The 23,021-nt window shown below is 41.6% G+C and overlaps 1 protein-coding gene across 5 annotated transcripts in view; it reads right to left on the bottom strand.

Annotated features, from left to right (window-relative positions):
- The window catches only part of RIMS1 (regulating synaptic membrane exocytosis 1), a 442,630-nt gene that overhangs the window by 237,150 nt on the left and 182,459 nt on the right, over positions 1–23,021 (bottom strand). For 3 of the 5 annotated variants that reach the window (XM_087438805.1, XM_087438803.1, XM_087438804.1), the window contains 2 exons: positions 5,067–5,280; positions 2,567–2,578 (listed from right to left, as the gene is read on the bottom strand). In XM_087438805.1, the coding sequence (XP_087294931.1) occupies positions 2,567–2,578; positions 5,067–5,280 (226 nt within the window). Of the gene's footprint in view, positions 1–2,503; positions 2,579–5,066; positions 5,281–23,021 lie in introns of those variants that run through there. The other 2 variants (XM_087438807.1, XM_087438808.1) reach the window with 2 other exon arrangements.

Below are 23,021 nucleotides of genomic sequence, written 5' to 3'. Positions count from 1 at the left end.
AGTTTAAAAAATGATGACTCTGTAAACATAGTACCTCATTAATTATTATCTTGACATAAAAAAAGTATTTTTTTACACATGATGTTTAAAAGGTAGGTACGTGCAGCTTTCACATTTCAAAAGAATAAGAAAATGGTAGGGTTCTGTTTTTCAGAGTACTGTAGACATTTATTATAAAATATTCTTAATTTATAATGCCTGAAACTTTTTTGTGTGTGAAAATAAAGATTAACTAGAAATGTAGCAAGTTCTTTATTACTTGCTATATTCATCCCCACCAAAAAAAATACTGACGGGAATTTGGAAATCCCAAAGGAATTGAATTTGGAGGATTCAATTCAGCTGGTTTACAAACAGAAAAGTGTTAATGTTATCGAAGGAGTTATCTAAATTCAATACTCTCCCACCAAATAGAGAGTAAAACAAAGCCAAAAAGAATTTAAACAGGCTGTGGGGAATTTTGCAGCATCCTTATATATTTAGGCACAGTAGAGGGCTTTCAATTTAATAAACAACCACAGTTTTATCTCTGAGAGTATGCACTTGTATAAAATAATCTCCCATTATAAGCTATTACATGTGTCAGTTGCAAAGTGATTCTTTATGACAACCATTTTCTTTATAAGCAAGTTTACACTCTTCCAAATTATTATCAGATGTGATTTAGGCTAAGGGTGAAGTTTTAAAATAAAATACTGCCAGGCTCCAAAAAATATGATCCTTAATATTTTTTGCTGTACTTGACAAAAGAAAAGGAGTATTTGTCTGTTAGTGATCCTTAGTCCTCATATAAACTAGGAGTCACATTTACTCACCAATCCAACAGACTAAGCAGAATTCAGTATTATTACATTGATCAAGATGGACACTGCTTTTAGAAAAGTTTTACTCACCCTTATTCCTCTTTGCTTTCCACTCATACCAACACACACACACACGTGCGTGTGTGAACACCTGTAAATTATAATTTCTCTACCAAAAATAAAAGATCTCAGAGGATAAGGGAAAGAACCAGCAATGAAGCACTTTGTCACACACTCAGTTGTTCTCTTTAACACCACTAAGACAAACTCTGGCTTCAGCTTTCTCGGGCTAGAAAGGCAATTCATTGAACAAACTCAATAGGCCAAAAAGGTTTTTAATGAAATTATGACAAAGTACTTAAAAATAAATAGTAGATACATGCATTCTAACCAAAGTGAAGAAAATAGTTGAAAGTGGTTGTATATTACAGGACTTTCCACTCTATTGTCATCCTGAGAACCATAAAATCCACCTGTATACTCATTACACAGTCAGTAATCATAAGAAGCACAAATAACCCACCATTATAGGAAGTCCTGTCAAAGGGACGATGAATCTGGCTGGCCCTACAATAGCAGCTGAAGTCTCACCACCCAGTCTGCATAACACTAGCATTATTATTTACTTAAAATTTTATTCTTTAAAGGAATTTAAAATCATGTACACTTCAAATGAAGACTCATCCAAAGTAATAATATTCATGAAACCAAAGGTGTGATGTTCTAGTTACATTTTCCCTAATGTAGTACATTATTGTATTAAAATAACAACCCCTAAAATGACCTCACATCCGCCAATGGTACAGCAAACACACTTAGTGAAAACACATCACCCTATGTAATTTTCAACCTGAGTTATTTTTCATAGGAAAAAACCGATGAACATATACTAGCATCAAGTTTAAAAGCACAGATTGATGTTCAATTTAATGCCATGCTTGCTACTTACGCACTGCAGTGCATAAGTTAAACTTTAAAACAGTTGAACAAAGGCAGCTGAGTTGATATATTGAACCTGAAACACTCATTGGCTCCATCTCATATTGGGAAATAAGTGAGCTTTGGGGAAACTGTAATGTTTACTGAATGAAAGTGCATAGTATGTCTACCAAGGACAGGCTGACCGAGGTTCCACTGGGACCCTGTCTCCCTGAGGGCAGCCTCCTGATCTCTGCAGCTGATAAGAGCTAAACGGGAACTTTGACTCCCCTGAAGAGTGATTTTCTATGCTGAGGGAGAAGAAAAGTGCAAAATGTGGTTCAATATGACAGCTCTGCCACCTGTGTTCCACAGAAAAATCCCTTCATTCTGAGCTCTTGATTTTAACTTGACCTATTCTCTCCATTAAATCAGCACACTCCACTCCTGCATCAAGTTTTAATCCCCTGCCTCTGCACCTGCTGGGTGCTGAGAGGTGGAGTCCATCAGACACTATCGTTCCTACAGGCAGATGGAGTCATCCTCAAAACTCAGAGAGCTAAGAGGACACATGAGCCCACGATGACTGAAATTATGTTAAAATATCTCCATTCCCACGAACTCAAACTACCCAGATTTTACCTAGTAATATAAAAGTCTGTAATGCTCCTAGATGTTCATTTCACTTTTTTTCATGAGAACTTGGAAAGAGCTCCAAGCATATAAGTTCTAGCATATAATTTCTCTGTGAAATATAGTATTAACAACACTAAGCGAAACATTCACTTAATAAAGCTCACAACATTATAATAACAAACAATAGGAAAGAAATCATGGATTCTAACCACTTTGTCCTCCTGTGTGAAAGCATCCAAGGAAGCAGAGTAAAGAGAGAGGAAAAAGAAGAGAAAAACAAAATAAGGCATATATTAATAAACAGATTTCAAGAAAACAATTTTGTGTTACTTTAAAGTGTTAAAACACAGGTATTTTGAAAAGTAAATGCTTACTCTTCCCAAAAAATAGCCATTGTTCAATCATTCGTTGAAATTGCACATACGTGGATCCTGCTACAGGTTAGACACAAAAGTTGGGTACTATAATTTCTGAAATTTTCAGAACTTGGATTATTAAATCTACATTTAAAACATTCTTCAGAAAGAAAGCTTAATTCACTACCATATTTAGTCTACTTCTTTTTGGAAAAGACATTAAAATACATAAAATTTGTATGAATAATTTTATCAAATTACTGTTAAAATATTTAGTTACAAATTGGAAAATTCTAAGAAAGGGAAATGTCTGTAATAAACAAAAATGAAAAAGAAATATGTTAACTATTTTAGTGATAAATTATTCCACAAGCAATATTTATTTGTAATATACATTTCAACATTTACAATGTCATAGGAAAAACCAACGTATGCAATTTCTTTGCCTCATGCCCAAGATTAAATATTTTAAGCTGTGCTTTCTTTTATTTTGTACCTTTGAATACTTTTTCCAAGATTGGATGGGTTTAGTAAAGACGGATGACCTATGTTAGGTCTGAGTGTCTGCTCCAAATCATAGGTACCTCCTAGCTCCATTTCCTTTAAACATCTCTCCTTTTCAGACCATGAGTGTGACCCTAATAATTTCAGTATCTGGAGAGTTAACTGTATTGTTATTGGTGTGTCTCAAACCCATGATGAGAGGTTGAAAGCATTTAACATCTACGGGCGCCCAGCTAGCACACATGCAGCCCATGTGCACGCCACTGCTCACTGCCAGATGGGACAGGACCCTACTACGTGGGTCATTGAACAGTGTGAATATCATCCCAGGTCTCATTCATGAGAATTCATTCCAACGAGTGCGTTTAAGACGCTGAAGGAGGGGAAGTTACCAAATAGGTCTCGTGCACTTTCTAGGTATCGGACATGATCTTGTCCCAAGCTTCTTCTAGGAAGGCCTAAGGCAGCAAATGAGGACTAACAAAAACAGATGACTTTTTGGAGGAAAAATAAAACTTATGTGGCCATAAGAATGGAACCTAAAAAAAAAATTAAACATCCATATCATAAAGACCTAGATTTTAATTATTTTAATTTAATTTTCATAACAACATTATACAGTAATTATTACTATCCAGTTTCATAGATAAAGAAGCTATTGTTCAGAGAAGTTAATATCTTCCCGAGGCCGCAAGGATAATAGCAGGCTCACCTTAAAGTATAATAGTCTGTGTATTTTACTGAATGTCTTAATTCCTCTGGAGAGAATTTAGAATACCCTACTTACAACTCAAATACACTACCAAAGAAGACAGTGCTGGCTGGGAGGTTCATTTTAATTTTAACTGTGACTTTCCCAAGTAGGAAGACATCAAGGATTGCTTAAAGCAGTCTTGTTATTTTTAAATATAACTTTGTATTAAGTTAAATTCTATATGTGATTAGATAAAATCAGAAATTATTTAAAGAAACACTGGGAATTCTTTAGGTATATGATCATCTTAACTGTTCTATATTACATTGCAGAATATATCAAAAAAGACCCACCCAGGCATCCCTATAAATAATTCTACTGTACTTTAATATAGAGAATAAAATAAAGTACAACATTAAAATGTATTCAAACTACTTATTAGAATTAATCTAGTATTCCATAAATAATAATATTTATTCCTTTATATTAGCATCTTAGAGCCTCAAAAAGTAGCGTATATTTAAAGCACTGGCCCAACAGAAGAGTAGCTCTTTTAAGCCACCTGAGGAAAACTGCATCAGGAAAGAGAAGAAAACAGGTGCAAAAAAACCCAAATTAAAAAAAAAATGTATTTTGACATACTCTTTAAATATCCAAATAACTTCCGTGAGATAAACTTAGCACTGCATTTCTTTAACATGATAGTAAATTGCAGCTCCACTCAGAGGCTAATCACTGCTTCACATACTATTATCCTGGTGCGATTTAATGCCTCACAGTTTACCTTGCAGTTTACCTTCATTCAATCTGAAGTAACTGTGGCAGAAATTAAAAGTAGTTGTTTTTCTTTTTACAAGAAGAACTGGCCATAACAACTCTCAAGGGTTTTATAATTTGTGATTCTAAATCTACATTTACTATATTCCCCAGAAAGCAAATGCGCTCCCACAGGTAACCTGCTGGTTTGGATGGGAATCACTCATTAAGACGCACACTACGGAGAGTTTTGACGGACCATCTTCATCACCACTCCCCCATGTGAACCGTATGACAAATGAAGAACAAGCCAACGTGTCCACGCACGCAGCTGTGCAGCGCGCTCTCTGCAGGTGCGTCTCCACATGCACGGGGGCCCCTGGCCGCAGGGACACTCACCTTGCTGGACCGCAGGGACACGCGGCCCCCGCAGCGCGCGCAGAACCTGGTGCGGCAGTAGGAGCACAGGCGGCCGCACCCGTCAGCAAACTTGGTCTTGTGACAGATACCGCAGGTCGGAGCGTCATCTTTGTGTTCGCCCTGGTAACGCCGCGCGTCTTCCCCTATTTTCCTCACTTGTTCCTTATAGCTTTCAAATTGTTGATGCAATCTCCTGGGCAAAAGACAAAATGGGAGCGAACTAAGGAGATGATGGAAGACAAAAACAGAAACAACTTTTCCTAACAGAGGTATAGCTATGTGAAGGAAAGCAAAACATAGGAAGCAATTTCCCCCACTAATCTACCTCCAAAGGTAAGACGTGAATTAGCATGTAGCCACAGTCCCAGTTTTGCTTACTAACCCCGAGCCACGTATAAGTAGACTCTACAATCACTGTTCCCAGCAGCAGAGTTCATGGATCCATTCCACACCTCTGCTGCTTTCAGACACGTGGCTTCAAAGTATTTCCACAGGAACTCAGCACTTTGTAACTGCATTCATGCAAGTATATAACTGAAGCAAAAGTTACAAAATACTCAGCCTAACTACATACGATACACTCTGATATCTGCTACCTTATTCTAAGTTTAATACTAATTCCTATTTCTTAGAAAGTTTGTCACAGTAAATTGATTCCATGACCCACTATCTAAGCACGATCCCTACTTGGGAAAAGACTGTATTAAACTAACTGCTAGGCAATCTGTCTTCCAGAAACACCCTCCTTTACTCCACTCCTGAAGACAGCTTATTTATTTGGCATCAAGTCTGTGATCTCATACAGTATACAGAACATTACCCTACGCATTATATCTGGGCCTGCTAGTCCTTCCACATCACCTTGTAAATATTCAGAGTTTTACATACCCCAACTTTGCTTGATCTCTCTCAGGTTATATCTATGAGGATTGCTACCCTCTTTATTGATAACTACTGTAGGTGGGACAGCCAAGGTTGTTGAGGAAAACCACTTCCCATAAGAATGTTTACATTTAATACGATTCAATTCTCCTCCTCGCCCATCAGCCCAAATCCCTTAAACTTAGAGAAACTGTGCCGTTCTATATGGAGCACCATGACATCCAGCGAACCCCAGTGAAAGATGCCTTGGTTTGTAAATGAGACTGAGAGCGTTGTCCTAGGCCAGCCAACCGTCACTGGCTCTGACACCAAAAGAGAAACTCCTGAGAAATGGCTAATCAAATGCATCTGTGTACCGAGCCAGTTTCCGGGACGAGAGTATTCCCAGGGCACGGATGCACACATGCTACTGTTAATTCAGGCAGTCAGTTTGATGCTCCACATCTGAGACAACTGCAGGGAGCAAGTCTCCCAGAAAAAGGAGCAAGTAAGCGAAGTCTGAGCCCCGTAATTTGAAGTCCTGGAGTTACATCTTTCATTTAACACCAACAGCTCTGGAGCAGAACTTTAATGAACACTTTTAAAATTCTGAAATCCCTTGCCTGCTTTGCCTATCGACATATTTTTCTACTTAATTTCCATAATTAAAGCAAACACACACACACTAGACACAAAGTAGTTTAGGATCTGAAACCCTCAACTTAAAGGCCAGCTAATTCTAGTCCATAGAAGGGCATAGTGAGATTTTATTTAATGAACACAAGAATACTTCATCAATTTAAGTTATTTGATTCATTACATTTTTATAGTTTTAACACATTAATCTAAGATCAAGTTGGTAGAAAACACTATGGATACCTATTGTTTCAAAAGTAACCATACAAAATAGCAGGGGAAACCTTAAAACTTCTATTAAAGAAAATAATTACTAAGAAGTGGGAGCAAGGAAATATCTCTAATCAAAGAAAGGGAAATAAACTCTAAGCACAGAGGGAGTGCATGAGTAGATATTTATTGTGAGAACCACCAAATAAAATATATTTAAAAAATACAAATGAGAAAGAGAAAGCTAGGCTAAGGACAAAGTTTCCCTATAAATTTATTTTGTAATATAGAATGAGTTAGGATGGGTGTTGGGAAACTTTAAGGTAAAAGGCCAGACTGTAAATATTTTAGACATTTTGGGCCATATAGTCTTGGTTGCTTCTACTCAAGTCTATTGTGGTAGCACAAAGTAGCACAGATAACATGGAAATGATAAACATAATAAGCATGGCTGTATGCCAATAAAACTTTATTACCAAAGCAGACATCAGGCCCGATTTGGCCCCTGGACTAGTTTCTCAGATCCCAATTTAGTATGTGCTTTATGCTAAGCTACAATGGTCTGAAAATCAAAGTCTTTTTGTTTTTATAAAATTCAAATGTGAAGGACTTTTATCCATCCTATAGGGCCCAATCACAAGGACACCTGTTTCAGGAAACCTTTGTACAATGTTCATGTGCAGGCACTGACCACGGGGATGGAACCTGACTCTAATGCAATCTCACAGCATTTCATCTGGTCACTCAGGCCACTTAATTTTTTTTTTGCCATACACTATTTCTAGACATAACATCTTTCTTCTACCAAAAGGTAAATAATATTAGAAATGCACAGTGTAGCAAGACAGTGAAGACATACACCTCCTCAGTAGTAGCCAACGCATATTTCCTACATGGAAAAGTCATATATATAAATATTTTTTTCTTAGTCCATTCTGAGAAAAAACAAAAAATAAATTTACAAACAAGTTCACACTGAGGACTATATCCTGAAAAATTCTACTGCCACGAAACGCTGCAAATGCTGGATAAAATATTTAAGAGAAAAACTAGTAATTTGCATTTGAGCTGGGGAGAAAGTGCGGAGATCCTGGAAGGAGCAGAATGAAACAGGAGCAGTAACTCAGAGACGGAGCCCGGCTCTGAGGCAGACAGCTGCTCCAGGGACATGTGCTGAGGCTCTGAGACCAAGAACTTCAGCTTCAACTTTCGTACAAGTGACTGAAAATAAAATTTCAGTTAGGTAGCCACCAAAAATAATTGAAATGGAGTGTATAATATCCAAACCAGTAGAGGGAAAACATGGAGTGAGGAAAAAGTCAATCCAGACCGGACAAGAATTGAAACACACACACACAGACCAAGCAAGACAATCAGGAATCACAACACGACGGCAGAAACAATCCAACAAGGCAGGACTCGCGGTACGTGCAACGCACCACAGCATCATCAAAAGACAAAGACGATCACGTCAGATTTTTAAAATTCAGCTAAAAGAGGTTCAGAAGAGATATACCTAAACTATAAAGGACAGAATGTTTGAAATAAAAAGATAAAAAATATATATCCCAGGGAAAGATTATCAACAACAGCAGCAAAACTGGTTAATGTTCAAGGCAAAAAGCAATACTTAGGATAAAGAGGATAATCTACTATTAAATTAAGTATTCATTTCATGTTGTATGTGACAATTTTAAACTTGATTATATATAATAACATATGAAGCCAAAAAATTGATAAAACTACTAGGATAGAGAAATCCACCTTCATAGTAGGATTTTTTTTGTGTGTGTGTGTGTCAGGAAGATCAGCCCTGTGCTAACATCTGCCAATCCTCCTGTTTTGTTGCTGAGGAAGACTGGCCCTGGGCTAACATCCGTGCCCATCTTCCTCCACTTTATATGGGATGCTGCCACAGCCGCCACAGCATGGCTTGCCAAGCGGTGCGTCGGTGCGAGCCTGGGATTCGAACCGGTGAACTCCAGGCTGCCACAGCGGAGTGCCCGCACTTAACTGCTTGCGCCACCAGGCCGGCCCCCCACAGTGGGATATTTTTACACACCTCTCTCTGTAATTGGCAGACCAGCCAGATCAAGAATAACTAATAATAGAGGAGATTTGAACAACACAATTAACAAGTTTATCTATGTATATCTATATATCTGTCCAGGAGACTAAACTTGTTAAACTTGTTGAGTACAAAATTTAGTGTACCCAACAATGGGAGAACATAATTTTTTCATGCAGATATGAAAATTTTCCAACTCTGAGCCCCAAAGGTACTGGAAATGTTTTATTTCTTAAGTTGAGTGGCGGTTGCATGATGTATATTTTATTTTTCGTTATACTTTACATATATGTTCTATAATACTTTTTTGTATATATGAAATATTTCATATTAAAAATAAGGAAAAATTCAGTTCTATCTCATCAAATATCATTGAATAACAAATGAGTGCTCTAAAGAATTGGAAAAATGAATGTATTTCACAGTATTAAAATCTACAAAAGAGTTGACCATTTGTGCCATCTAATTAATTTTAAGAGGAAATGCGTAAGTTCAACCACATAATAACTTCATGAAGTAGAGAGCAGTATTGTTTCCCTTTTGTTGACGAGGAAACTAGTTTTTGTCTGGGGCTTTGCTTAGACTTTCTGCGTGAATAGATCATCTAAATTCACACCGTTTAGCTCTTACATTGAGCTTACATAAAGCACGACAATAGATATGGATTCAACTTGCAAATGAAAGTGTTTCTGGACTTCGGAAAGCACTAACCACTAGGCAACGTCCATGCTTGGTTGTGGCTAACTGACGGTAGGGAACAAACGCTGACAATGGAAACCAAACGCGAGGCTGGGAACTCACGCGTGAACTTGTGCCGACTCCCCCTCAGTGATGACCTCCATTGATTTCCCAGCTCCTCTCTAGTATCTATTCCCAATCTCTCTTTTCTCAAACTGACTTCAAGCTACTGTGTCCTCCTGAGAGACTCAAAACACTATCTTGACGATTTGTGAACCAGTGTGGGTTTCCTAGGGGGCCCTGCGCTTACACTGCGGGGTCCCTGGGCCGTGATGGGTGGCCAGGCAGCAGTTCCTTCTCCGGGAAGCCACAGCAGGAGCCGGTGGGGTGAGGCTTCTGGATGAGGTTCGAGGGTGAGGCCCCTGGGTTCTGACTTCCTCCATGGGACATGTTAGAGGGGGCTTCTCTTCCAGTCTCACAGAAAGGGGAAGAAAAACCTAGCCCACAGAGTAGTTCCTAAGGACGACAGCCACCAGGGAACAGTGTTCTTCTCCCAGAGGAATGTGCAGCTCTTTTCCAGGTGCTTCATCCCACAGCTCTTGAGGCCATTCACCAAGCATCACTCCCAACTCCACCTGGACTCGCGTCTCCCGGGTGCCAGCCCTTGGTGGCCTGCGCCCGTCTGTACCCTCCTCTCACGCGAATTCAGAGCTCCTTCCTGGGTTCTGCAATAGGCCACGTTTGTAGGGCTGGGTTGCACCTCCCAGCAGGGAACAGAAGGAGAAGAAAGATCATGCTGTTTCTCAGCCCAGACCTCTCCTACGTCGTCACATGTCTTCCTTCAGGGGCTTCTTCCTCCACTCACAGACAGGACTCCCCCATCCTGCACTGGAAGAAACAGTCAACACAAGTCCCATCCAACCTCTCCGACTTGCTTCCCACTGTGCTCCTTCTCTTCACCAGCAGACACGAGAAGAGGAAAGAAGCAAGGCAGGCAGGGAGGCAGGAACGGCATTCATTTCTCCCACTTTCTCAAAATCTACCTACTCTGTAACCCTCTGCAATGCTCTAATAAACTGCCTCTTAAAAATCAACCTTAAAGCTCTTTTCTCAATTCGCATTCCCCTACATTACTCCGGTATCTCACACTGGCAAGATGTTGTTCTCACAGTAAAAATGGCTTTGGAATCAGGATACTGGTAGTGAGACCATACACAGCATATTTATTTTCTGTATCTGACGTTTTAATCCATATCAAAGCAGTGTGACAGTGTTCTATTATGAATAATAAATGGAAATACATATTTTATGATATGGTATTACAGTAAATACAGGACTGCACATGTAAAATCTTTTTGTGAAATTATTTGTACATTTCAATTTGAGAATTAACAATATATATTCTTATTGATTAGCGAAGTTGACAAAATATATGATCACAAATCTCAGATTTAAATTATCTACATAGAAAATGGAGAGTTATAAAATATGCAGTGCTATCAAAAGAGAAGCGCTGATATAGACACGATCTTTGGTTTTCTCTCTGGAGGTTATTTTTTCCCATTGTTTCCCTATGTAACGACCATTGCATTATTTTAATATCTGTGGACTCAATTCAAGGAACTCCAAGATTCCAGTTGTAAACAAGTTGTTTGGGTGATTAATGGCACATATTTGAAGGACATAAAGCCTAAAAAGCTAAATATTATTCCTTAAATGTCTAAAAAATAAATATCATCCTATAAATGCAAAATAAATACTTTAAACAGGAAATTATTAATGACTTTCTTACCAGTTATTGTTCGTTGATCATTTGCTGTAAATAAGGCACAGGGCAAGATGCTCAGTGACCCTAACAGTGGGCACAGAGAAATCTTTGTCATTGGCTCGGTACCTCACTTATTTCTATCTTGTATTTTTCCTTCTTCCATCGCCAAAGTGGTCAGAAGCTAGAAGACGACAATTCCACCCTTCTTCCCAACTATCCTGTGTGAAGTCTAGGCTGGATTTTCCCAGAGGAGGAGGGGACGGGAGCTAGTGCTTTGAAGTTTCAAAGCCTAAATGGCAGGTCCTGAAGGAAGGTGAGGACTTTCCACAAGAGGAAGGAGGGCAGAGACCAGAGTAGTTTGCACATGGCGCACCAAAATGGAGAACTGCTTTGGGATGTGTATACAATGGTGGAAGGCACGGGCCCTGAAAACAATAAGCATAGTCTGTGTTTCCCTGCCCAACCTCGGCACAGAACACATACAACAGGGCAGCAGCAAGGGCACATGAAGTTAGTGACATGAGGGTTAGAGCCGGCAGAGTTCTTCCGAGAATGCTGGATTTAGAAGGAGTCTCCGGAAGACCCGGATGCCCAGGAGAGAACCCTGATGATGACTGAAATCACACGCTGTGCTAGTAGGTGGGAGGCGTGCTTTTAAAATTTAGACATCACACTCTACTGAAAAATTCACACTAGCCTCAACTCTAGGGCATAGTTCTTGACTCCAAGGAATGTAGTGTCTACTTAGGAAGTAAGTTATATGCAAACATAAATTAGCAGTTTACGGCAACATATTCCAAGTGACAAAGACTGGAAATAAATTGTTCAGGAGAGAGAAATAATTCTGGGTGAAATGATCTGGGATATTTCTTTGGCTTAGCTGGTCAAAAACATCTTCCTAGATGATTTGGAAGTTGGACTATTCTCTGAAATAATAAAAATTTGGCACATGGTAGTTTAATAGAAGTACTAAAGCAAAGAAATAGGAAGGCATGCTAACATTTAATATAATAATAAAATATAACATATTTTATTATTATAAAATAATTGTGAATGCTCCCAAACTTCTCAGAAATGTAGTTGAAGTCAAATTACCTTGTAGAGCCTATGCATATCAGCAAATGAGCATCGAGTTTATATGTTCTAATGAATGAAAGCCCAATAATCACACATAACTGACTGCAAAGTGAAAACATATATGCAGTTAAAAATGGTTTCTTGGGCCCAAAACACAATTGTCCCCTTTTTAGTGACACTCTCTCTTTGATTCTTCTCTATAACAGAGGAAAAGTAAAATTCCACTGCATTTCAGTGGTGACTGTTATTTCAAGTGGAAAATAATGGTCCCTTTAAAATAATGGTTCTTTGTATCAGAGTTGAGTTGAAAATAACAAACATCACAGTCTTTTAAGCAAAAAGATTAAGTCACAGAATTTGGTGCTACAAAGTTGTTGGAAGGGGGATAGGAGTGAGGTCTTGTCTCAGTCTCCAGGAATGACCCCCAAAACAAAAGCACAAAACCAGCTACTCAGTATTAGTCGATCAGGAAGCTGTAGAGATCAGAATGCCACTGTCCCAATGGCTGGTGCTGGAATCCCACCCCCTCAGCTGAGGAGCTCTGACCTGGAAGCCACCAGCACAGCCACACCGAGACTGCTAGAGAGACCAGCCAATGGACGTCCACTGCTGCTGTGGCCCCTTCATCTAACTCAGCTCAACTCAGGTCTCACACATGTACATTTGACTGCTGGAACCTAAATCACATCAGAGACGCCAGCTGCAAGAGAGTCCACGACATTTAGTGTTTAGATTCCAGGCTTCTTGATTGTACTCCCCAGGAGGATTCTGGAAAAGATGGTGTGTGGGTCAGTCTTCCACTTTACCTACAACCCTCTGATTCATGTTGTTTCTTAATTCCTTCCACCGCACCTGACGTGAGCAACATCTGAGTCTGGGATTTCCCATCCCTTCCTTCTCCCTCTCTCTCCTGCACGCACCAAGTACACATTTAGAGCACACCATAGGCAGCACTGTGCCTGGGAATGTCTTCCGGTCGAGGCAGTCCCCTGGGAAAGCTCATACACACACATTATCCACAGAGGCCCTTGGTCTGTCCAGTCCGTCCCATCCAGTCAAAGGCCGCAGGGATAGCAAATCAGACTCAAACGATACCCTCAAGCCAGCCTTCTTTCTGTGGTGGTTAGATGCAGAGCACACATCTGCACCTGAGATGAAGACTCGCACCATTTGTGGGGTGCGTTACTTCATCAGCTTTCTGCTGGGCTCCTGGCCAATGGGCTCCTGCACTTTCATACTGCCAGAATGAACTTCTGAATAAACCAAATGTACCAGTCCACTGCTAAAACATCTCTGAGACCTCAGCTCCTCATCCTGGGTCCAGGGTGATCTCCCTGGCCCCTTACGCACCTGTCAGCGTCTCTCACAAGCCCTGTGCATCTGTCTTATCCCTACAGTTGTATCAGACTTTCTTGCTAGTTATCAAATGCACTGCAATCTTGCAAACATCAACAAACATTTATTGAGCTCCAACGGTACACCAGGCCCCGCTTGAGGCCCCGGGGTTACAAAGAAAACAACACAAGAAGATACTGAGTCTCACTTACTTGAGTACTTTATTTAGGGCTTTTTGATAAATATCAGAAAATGGTCCTTTTTATTTGTACATGGGGATTATCCCCCCACATTAGAGATTATTTTTTTCCTTTTCAAAGCCTAATGTAATTTTATCATAAATATAAAACGTGATTTATTCTAACAAAATGTTACCTTCTAGGCTCTATTCACAACATCGAGGAAGGTTTACAATTTTCTATTATAGAAAATCGAAATTAATTGAGTAGTATTTTTGTTCCTTAAAGGAGCAATTAGTCTTGATTAAAATGTCTTAATTGTATTTTCGCCAAGTTTTCATATTATATTATACATATATTCTTACATTAAATACAAATTGTTCGCAGGTGTTTGGAATAGAACATTCTTCAAAAGGAACTGATCGCAATTGCAAATTTATATACTTGAGGTGAAATCACTTCTACAAAATTGCATTTTCCCTTCAGCCTTGAACTTCCTTTTGCAACGTGAACCCTTACCAAGTATTATAAAACTTTAACTTATCAATAACGTGTCAATCTAGATTTACTTAGGTTACTTCTTCACTTAACGCCGATCTGTAGGATATAATATGCTAGTTCTCCACATGACCGTGTTGGCGTTCTTTTGAGAGAAGTTTGAATTATTCTACATTTCACCTGTTTTCTTCTTCAACCCTCGTGAGTCGCTCCTGGAATTTAAGAAATATACTCGTACAAGCTGGAAGCCACGGCCTCCGCTTCCTTGCTGCTTCATCGCTTTAGGATCATGTAAACTCCATTCTCAGCGTGAGAAAAGATAAAGGAAAGATTCCAAAACCCAGCTTTAAATGGAAATATTTAGGAGAACAGAGACACAGCAGGGACCTTGAGGATCACTGGGTACACGCTTCTCATTGTATAACTGAGAAAACCTAGGCCCATGCTTCCAGGTCCTGACTTCAGGCTGTAAAACCGGTTTGTGATAATCCAGTCCTCTATCTCCACCACACCGTCCTGTCTTCAGAATACAAACTCATTTGAACATGGCTAAAGGAATGGAAAGCTATTGCCTTGTGAGGGATGTTTCTTTGGTGTTCTCAAACTTATTATGCATCGAAATCATCTCAGGGGCTTGTTAAAATGCAAGTTCTTGGACTAACCTACAGTGCTTCCGGTTCAATAGGTCTGGGGTGAATCCCAGGAACTTGCCTTTTTAAAAACCCAGCCAGGTGATCCTGGTGCAGATATCCTGGGGACTGTAGTACAGCAGAGATCCCTACAGTAAGGTTAACTTTGAAAATGAAGGCACTTTTTCATGAATCTTTCATCTCACTTGATAGAAATCATCTTCATCATACAACCAAACCTTAATCATAACTGCAAAACTTTTGCCACTGCCTGTATGAAAATATGCTGAAAAAATTTTAAAGATTATGTTATATATATTTAATCTGATATCCAACATTGTTTAAACTTATAATTTTGTGAATCACATATATGTACACACCAGTATTTGCAGGTTTTAAAATTGATCATAGTAGGGGTGAGGGAAGAATGAATAGGGGGAGGATAGAGCATTTTTAGGGAGCGGAACTACTCTGTGACACTGTAATGGTGGATACACGTCATTATACGTTTGTCCAGACCCACAGAACGTACACCACCAAGAGCGAACCCCATGTAAACCATGGACTCTGGGTGATAACGGTGTGTCAGTGTGGTTCACCAGTTGTGACAGATGTCCCCCTCTGGTGGCGGATGTCGTCAGCAGGGGAGGCTGTGCATGGGTGGGGACAGGGGGTATGTGAGATATCTCTGTACTTTCCGCTCAGTTTTGCTGTGAACCTAAAACTTCTTTAAAAAATAAAGTCTATAAAAAATGTTTACCCTCAAAAAAAAGTTATAATAATAATACATTATTATACACAAAATATAGATATTATAGATATTTTACATAAATGATACATATATTCTAAACATTTCAGTAGTTCACAAACTTACCTCAGATACTATTGAGTAATTTTTAAAAATTACTACAGTTTAAAAATTATTGTTCAGTTTGTCTAAAACCATAGTCTTTAGTTTAAAATGAGTATACTTTTTACTTATTGCTAATGTCCAGCAGATGGCACTAGAGAGTTTTATGTCTACATTTAATTCTTTCAAGTTATTTAAACTATTTTTCTCTGAAACATCTAGTGTGTTAAAGAAAATTAGTACAATCAACAGGGAATGTAACTTATTAGAAAAAAAATGTGTTTTCAGAGGTGGCAGAAAAAGAACAAAAGAGAAATTTATAAAGTGTTGCAGTTTCTGCTCTTTTGTGGAGGACTCATTCTACCTGCCCTTTTAAACATTACACATGAAGGGTTTAGCCTCATGTTTTCTTGTGTTTTCCGTCCTCCTGTAAGAACCCCTAACACTGCGGTCCATGCAGTCAGGTCCCATGCGTCCTGGGAGCTCTGAGCCCAAATAGGGAGAGGGGAGCTGGCTCAGGGGCTACTGGTGTTCACAGCTGCCGCCGTCTTCAAGCATATATCTTTGACACCTTTCCAGTTTGCCGTGGGAGGCCACTCCCGAGCACATTAAGTGAGGACGTCTGAGGACACAGAGGCCCACCAGCACAGGCCGACACATGGGCTCCGCGTCTTCTCCCAGGAAGCACCTTCCCCATGCCCCTGAGGGCTGTGAGTCCCCACGTGCAGAAGCTCGTGCAGTGGGTCCTAGAAATACCGTTCCCAGACGATGGAACATCACTGCTTCCTAATGGTCAAGATACATCAGAGGCGTAAAACTGGAAACCTGGCACCAGAAAGAGTCATCCTAACACTTGGCTGACAGGTGATCTCACTCACGGCACAGCGCAGAAGAAAATTCAGGGAAGCAGAGATAGGGCAGCCAGTGGGGCATTAAGGAGGAATGGAATTTTAGAAAAGCGTGAAGTTCATTTTTAAGAAAATAAGTTAACAGGTAATGTTAGGGCCACCCATAGGATAAATACGTAATCGATCAATATTAAATGGGTCTAACTACATTCCCTGTGGACTTTTCCGGAATGTTTCCTTTGATCAGTCAACCTGATCTACCCACTATAGAAAGGGCAGACTCCTGTGTAGCCACTTAGAAGAAGCAGTGTCTACACATCTGATCAGCCGCAGTGTGAAGTGAACACTTCATACCTGTGTCGTCTGGAATGCACAGCACACTGCAAACCTGGCCTTTGCTGTATTCTTGACTGTTCTCACCAGACTTGCTATGTTTTATGACCATAGGGAGGGAAAAATCAAACCAACTCCACAACTGGATGCTTTTTGGAAGGGATTGGATATAATAGTTTAGGCACAAGTCTGAGGCTGGCCTGGGCAGGGTCAAATCTAGTTCTAACTATTTCTTAGCTTCATGATCATGAAGAAATTATTTGAACTCTGTATCCCTCGGTTTTTTCATCTGCAGACTGGCGATACTATTAGCAACTTCATAGGATCATCAGGAGGGTTAACTGAGATCACAGCACAGTGGCAAGAGGTCAATAAATGTGAGCTCTTATATTATACGTAGACACAGATAATCCATGAGGGAAGAAAGCACTTGGCTCTTAAGTTTCTGAGGACACTTGGCTGGTAACTTGGGGAAGCAGCCACGCCCGGCGCGTGTCCCGGCAGAAGGTGCCAGTATGAGTGCCATAGCTCAGCCACCAACAGAGCACCAAGAAGAGGCAACAAGCTCCCTCACCTCATAAGACGACCGTCAGAGAAAGGTGAGCCCACCAGCGTAATTTGTCCTGTGGAAAGTGCAGGAGACACAACCACTGGGGGACGCACAATTTTGTGTAAACATTTTTTCAGCATTTTTTAATGGTCATTGCTAATTCACACAAACAGAAAAAAAAGCGGATTCTAAAATCTGATATTTTAAAAAAGAGTATTATCAACACGTTATTTTGAACTGAGAAATGTAGATTGCCAAAATCACAAGTGTTCCCAACGCTCTGAAACAGTGGATGAATTAATGATGGAAAGAAAACTCTGATATGTCATAGTTGTTTCTCCTTTCACTTTTAACGTCTGATAAATTTATGCACATTGAATGCATCCTTCTTATTAGCTAGGGGGTTTTGCTCCCTGTTGTCTTGAATGATAAAACATTATCTGGGTGGCTAAGGGGACTTTTCAATGTGCCTTGGACAAAGATTCACTATCTTATGTTTGCAATATTTGATCAGAGCAATTCCTTTAGAATGTGAGTGGCCCCGTAAAACTCTGTGAGCTTCTTTGTTTCCCAGAAATCACAGGGCCAGAAAGGATACATGAGAAGCACAGTGTCCACTAGTCTGCAGACTTCGAATGACTCTGTTCCCAGGGACAGTTCTTCTGTCGGTCAAGCTTAGTGCTCGCCCAGTCCATTTACCAGCCTCTCTACTTGGCCACTCGGAACGTCCCTGTCTCACCTGGTCAGAGGTTCTGTATCACCCACCTATCCCCAGAGAGGGGTAACGAAGACATGTCAACCCTGCTCTGCATACGGCACAGACAGGCGTTACCTGCTGCTTGCCCCCAGGAAGCGAGTGCACCCACATATGTCTTTGGTTTGGGATCTAAGCCACGTGTGTGTCAATATTTGAGAAGACAGCAGAGCCCAGGAGTTCTGGGGCCAGATTTCCTGGGTTCAAATCTTTCCTGGGCTCTTCCTCTTACTAACTTTGTGGTCTGGCAAGTCATTTAACACTGAAAGACCCCACTTCTTCATTTGTAAAATGGAGACAATAATGCCCACCTACTTACAGGGTTGTTGTGAGGATTAAAATGGCCAATACATGTGAGACACCTAGGGACGTGTGGGACAATTAGTAAAGACTCTGTAAAATGCTGGTTACTTTATAATGTATGGAGAAAAGAGTGAACAAAAATCAGAGAAAGCATCTGTTCTTGTTCTGTGACATCTAATATTATTTAATGGACCACAATATGCAAGTAGGATGGAGAACTACGAAACACAGTCTAGGTGGAGTTCAGATTTTTGAAAGCTGCACCAGCAAATATCCTACTTTAAAGCCTAAATCAAATATCTGAGGAACAAGAAATTTATTCCAAAAAGGCCTCTTCTTCTTCATGTTTGAAAAACAGAGAAATGCAGGCTTCCTGGACTTTACTCGCACAGCACACTGAATTAGTCAGCCATCATTAGGTAGAGTGTTTTCTAAACCATTCTAGAGTGCATTTCAAGACAAGTGACAAGATGTAATTTCCTTCCCATTATATCTGCTAATGGTGACATCTGTTTTCATCCTTTAATTAAAATACATTGTTAATATGCATTTAAGACCCAACTATCATCTAAATAATATCTCAGGTGTTGTAAATAACTTAGGTTCTTTTATACCCAGGAAAGAGAGATCATAAAGCAGATAGTTCAATGGCTTTGCAAATGTGGAAGCTAAAATTCCACAGAATATCGGAAGAATTTTAAATTTATACCAAAGTATATGCACGCTGCAGCTCCCCCGCGTGACCCAGAACCCCAACCACCGTTTAATCAACTCCAGACAGGCTGTTCCACCCTCACCAGCCACGGCCTGGGAATAATCAAGTCTATTTTAAAACTCACCATCTTATGCTATATTTAGATACTAAAAATGTGTCATAATCAGCTTTCACTAATCACAGGACACACAAAGCTAGAAATAGTCCATTTCACCTTTTATAATAGTGCATTATCTATGAAGAACTTTGAACAGTATCGAGGTGCTCTGGACGTGACCTGCATTTAATCCCATAGAACATGCCAGAACCCTGAACAGAAAATCTTGCAGTTTGTATCCCTGAAAGGATCCCATCAAGTCAAGCAGAATCGAACTGCAGCTCAACAATCGGACCAATTCTGTGCCAATTGGTCAAAAGGAGAACACTTTGTGATACTTCCCTTATGAGCAACACTCTGCTTCTTTGTGGTTACTTCTCTTGAGTATTTGATTAATCTCCTCTGATAGATCATCTTGACCCTAAAATCTGGGTTCCAAGCCTCTTACCCAACTCAGTCACCCTGCCTCCAGCCCCGCAGAACAGGCAACCAGTAAACACTGAGCGTGACTGAACTGGAGGCTATTCAGCGCAGCGGCCCAGGACTGGTCAGTCCTCAGGAGGACTCTCCTCCCTCTTCTCTTTAAGTTTTATTGCCCTTTGCTCCTCTTAGGGTAAAACCCAGTAGCACAATTGAAAATGCTTTAGCTCAGTAATGTATTGCTACCATCGATTTCCCTGAGTTTTAAAGTATAAGTGGGGAGTCAGGAGAAACTCGAGACCTGAAGGAGGTGAGCGAGCAAGTCATGAAGGGTGTGACTTGGCAGAGGGAACAGCAACTGTGAAGGCCTGAGGCGGGAGCCTGTCTGGGGAGACTGAGGAGAGTCAGTTGGCAGAGTGATGGGAGAGGCTGAAGAGGCTGGGGCAGGTTCTGGGGGTCTCCCAAGGCACGACAGGATTTGGCTTTTCCTTTGGGTGAATGGGAGCCACTGGAAGATCTGAAGGGAGGAATCAGATGAGTGGACTTCTATGTACCCCCTGCTGCCCTGGGAGACGGCGGGCGGTGGAAGCAGTGGGCCCTCAGCAGGCCTGCGGTGCCCAGGTCAGAGAGGACGGAGGCTTGGCCAGAGCTGGGGCCTGGAGGGGCTGCTGCTTCCTTTCCGTGGCTCTGAGTCTTCCCAGAGCCTGTGCGGGCACCATGTTTGTGCTTTCATGACTGATTCTTGGGTTCCATTTTCTGCTTCACGCTGTACCTCTTTTCTCACTGTCAGACAGACAACATCTGCCCAATCACAATCATAAAGGTGAGGAGTTTCAGCTTTCTCGGGCTGAGGGACACCAGGGAAAACTGTCCCCGAAGGAATGACCACACAAAGGGAGGACACGCAGAGGTGTGACGACAGGTCACCTCATAGCTAAAAATACCCCAAGTCCTTTGTGCTCTGCTGGCCTCACGGAGGAAGGACCCAACCTCTGAAATCCGGCCATTACCGAGGCCTCAAGGGAGACGGGAACTGATGCACTGGATCGCTTTACAATGACCAGAAATTTTATACGTTCTACTGACCACGTGCGGGCTACGTGAAAGCACGGCCGTCTCACGTCCGGAATCTGAGGCTCACAGGCTCTCGCAGCCCCTTCATTTCCTCTGACCCGGTGGTCACAACCTTGGTGTCCACACTACAGATGAAAGGGGGGAGGATTTCAAATGGTCATTAGAGCGCAGGCTCTGTGGGGGAACAACACAGCTCTACCTTTTAACATTTTTTAAATAATGTTTTTGTAATAGATTCCATCTTCTCTTAGATATTTTTAGAAACCTAAATTGTGGTGTTCTGATAAAGTTAACTTTCCCAAACACACTAAATGCCTTAGTCTGCAGTGTGTGTGTGCGCAGATGCACGTGTACGTGTGTGTACATGTGTGTACGCATGTGCATGTGTGTGTGGTACGCATGTGTGTGCGTGTGTGTGTGTGTGTATTCAGCCTCGACAGAGGATCCAGGATACTGCAGAGCCTCGAGGTCTTCATTTTAGCATGAGCTCTCCTTGTGCAACACTATAAATACAGATACAGAAGGAACGGGAAACCGGTTCACACGCCCAGGACATGCTTCCTCGAATAATCCCTTAATCAACTTGTTTTTGTTTGGTTGGTTTTATTTTATTTTTTCTTGTTTCATTTTTGCTTCTGCTTCTCCTAAGTCTGGGGGAAAGCGCCTGCCTCGTGGAGGTTCTCAGTCAGTAAGCAGGCTGTGGACTCAAGAGAGCCCTGCTGCCGCCACCCATCACCTCCCCACACGGACGCCAGGGAATCTGCACATGAGCCTCTGGCTCACCACTCTGGGGAGCCGGGCCCCCGGGGAAGGTGGAGCCGCGGCAGCCCCAGGCCTCTGCACGTGAGCCCCGGGCGCGGCCACGGCAGCCACCTCCAGTAAGTTCTGTGAGGACAGGAATCCTTTGCCAACATAACAAGAAAACGTTTCACAGTGAAAGGGTGATCTGGAGATGGACGATGCATGAGACCCCTAGAAATGCAGCAGGGAAGAAAGAGGGAGAGGACGGAGGCTCACAGTGACACAGGCAGAGAGGGACCACTTCACGTTAATTATTCACATCAGACCCCGGTGTGGATATGTCTCCTGCCCAAAAATAATTCACACAGCCTGGCGAGGAGCTCTGCTGATCTGTCTCTGTGCCACCCTGCTGCTCACCCTTCTAGTGTCTGTGCAAAAATACATTTCAAAGGCCACTGGAACCACATCATCCCAGCTTCACCCAGGGATGAGGCTGCCGGCTTCGTGTATAAATACTCTTGGCTTTGACAACACGTGAGTTATAGTTTGCAACACACTGCTTTCAAAACCCAGAGGTTTCTGGTTTCTGTTTCAGCTTTGAAAACCCTCAGTTAACAGAAGCACAAGGGCACCAGGCAAGGTGTTTTATAAATTCTAGACAGCTTTGCTCTGGTCTAAGGCGAAGCCCTCCCGTTCCTTTCCCTCTGAGTTAATGAAGGCCCAGAGAAGTGCGTCCACCAAGGGCCCGGGCAGCACCTCCTGGGTAAGGGTGTTACTGCCCCTCGGAAGCCAGGTCTCAAACAGGCTCTGCAGCAACCTGCTGGGTGATGTGAACAGGTGATGGGGACCGTTTGCAGTTTACTCTCTCTGTCTGTGAACTGAGGGTAATCATCGTCACCTCTGAGGATTGTAGAGGTCACCTAGTGCAGCACCAGACACAGACCTGACACTCAGCAAATCTCAGTCCCCTCTCACCCCTTCCCCTTCATAACAGCAAGGTGTGCTCCTTACTTTGTGCCCCTACAGGACAGGGTGGGGGCCCGTGATGGAAAGACCCTGAAGGAACGAAGACCTGGGTGAGCCCTGGTTTTGCCTCGCACCTGCTGGGGACTTGAGACAGAGCCCTGAGCCCCTATGAGGACCAGCTCCTTCACCTCTGTAGGAGTGACAACATTTGACGTCTCAGAGTCATCATGCATCAATTTGTAAATTTGACAAACAATGCCTGAGCATCTACTACCTGCCGGGCACTGTTTGCGGTGCTGGTCAGACACCTAAGTCTGTTCACAGGAACCTGCATTCACCTGGGG

Source organism: Ceratotherium simum, chromosome 13 (assembly GCF_057802395.1).
Source record: "Ceratotherium simum simum isolate JZ-2026a chromosome 13, ASM5780239v1, whole genome shotgun sequence".
NCBI lineage: Eukaryota > Metazoa > Chordata > Mammalia > Perissodactyla > Rhinocerotidae > Ceratotherium > Ceratotherium simum.
This window is presented reverse-complemented; position numbering and strand designations above follow the sequence as displayed.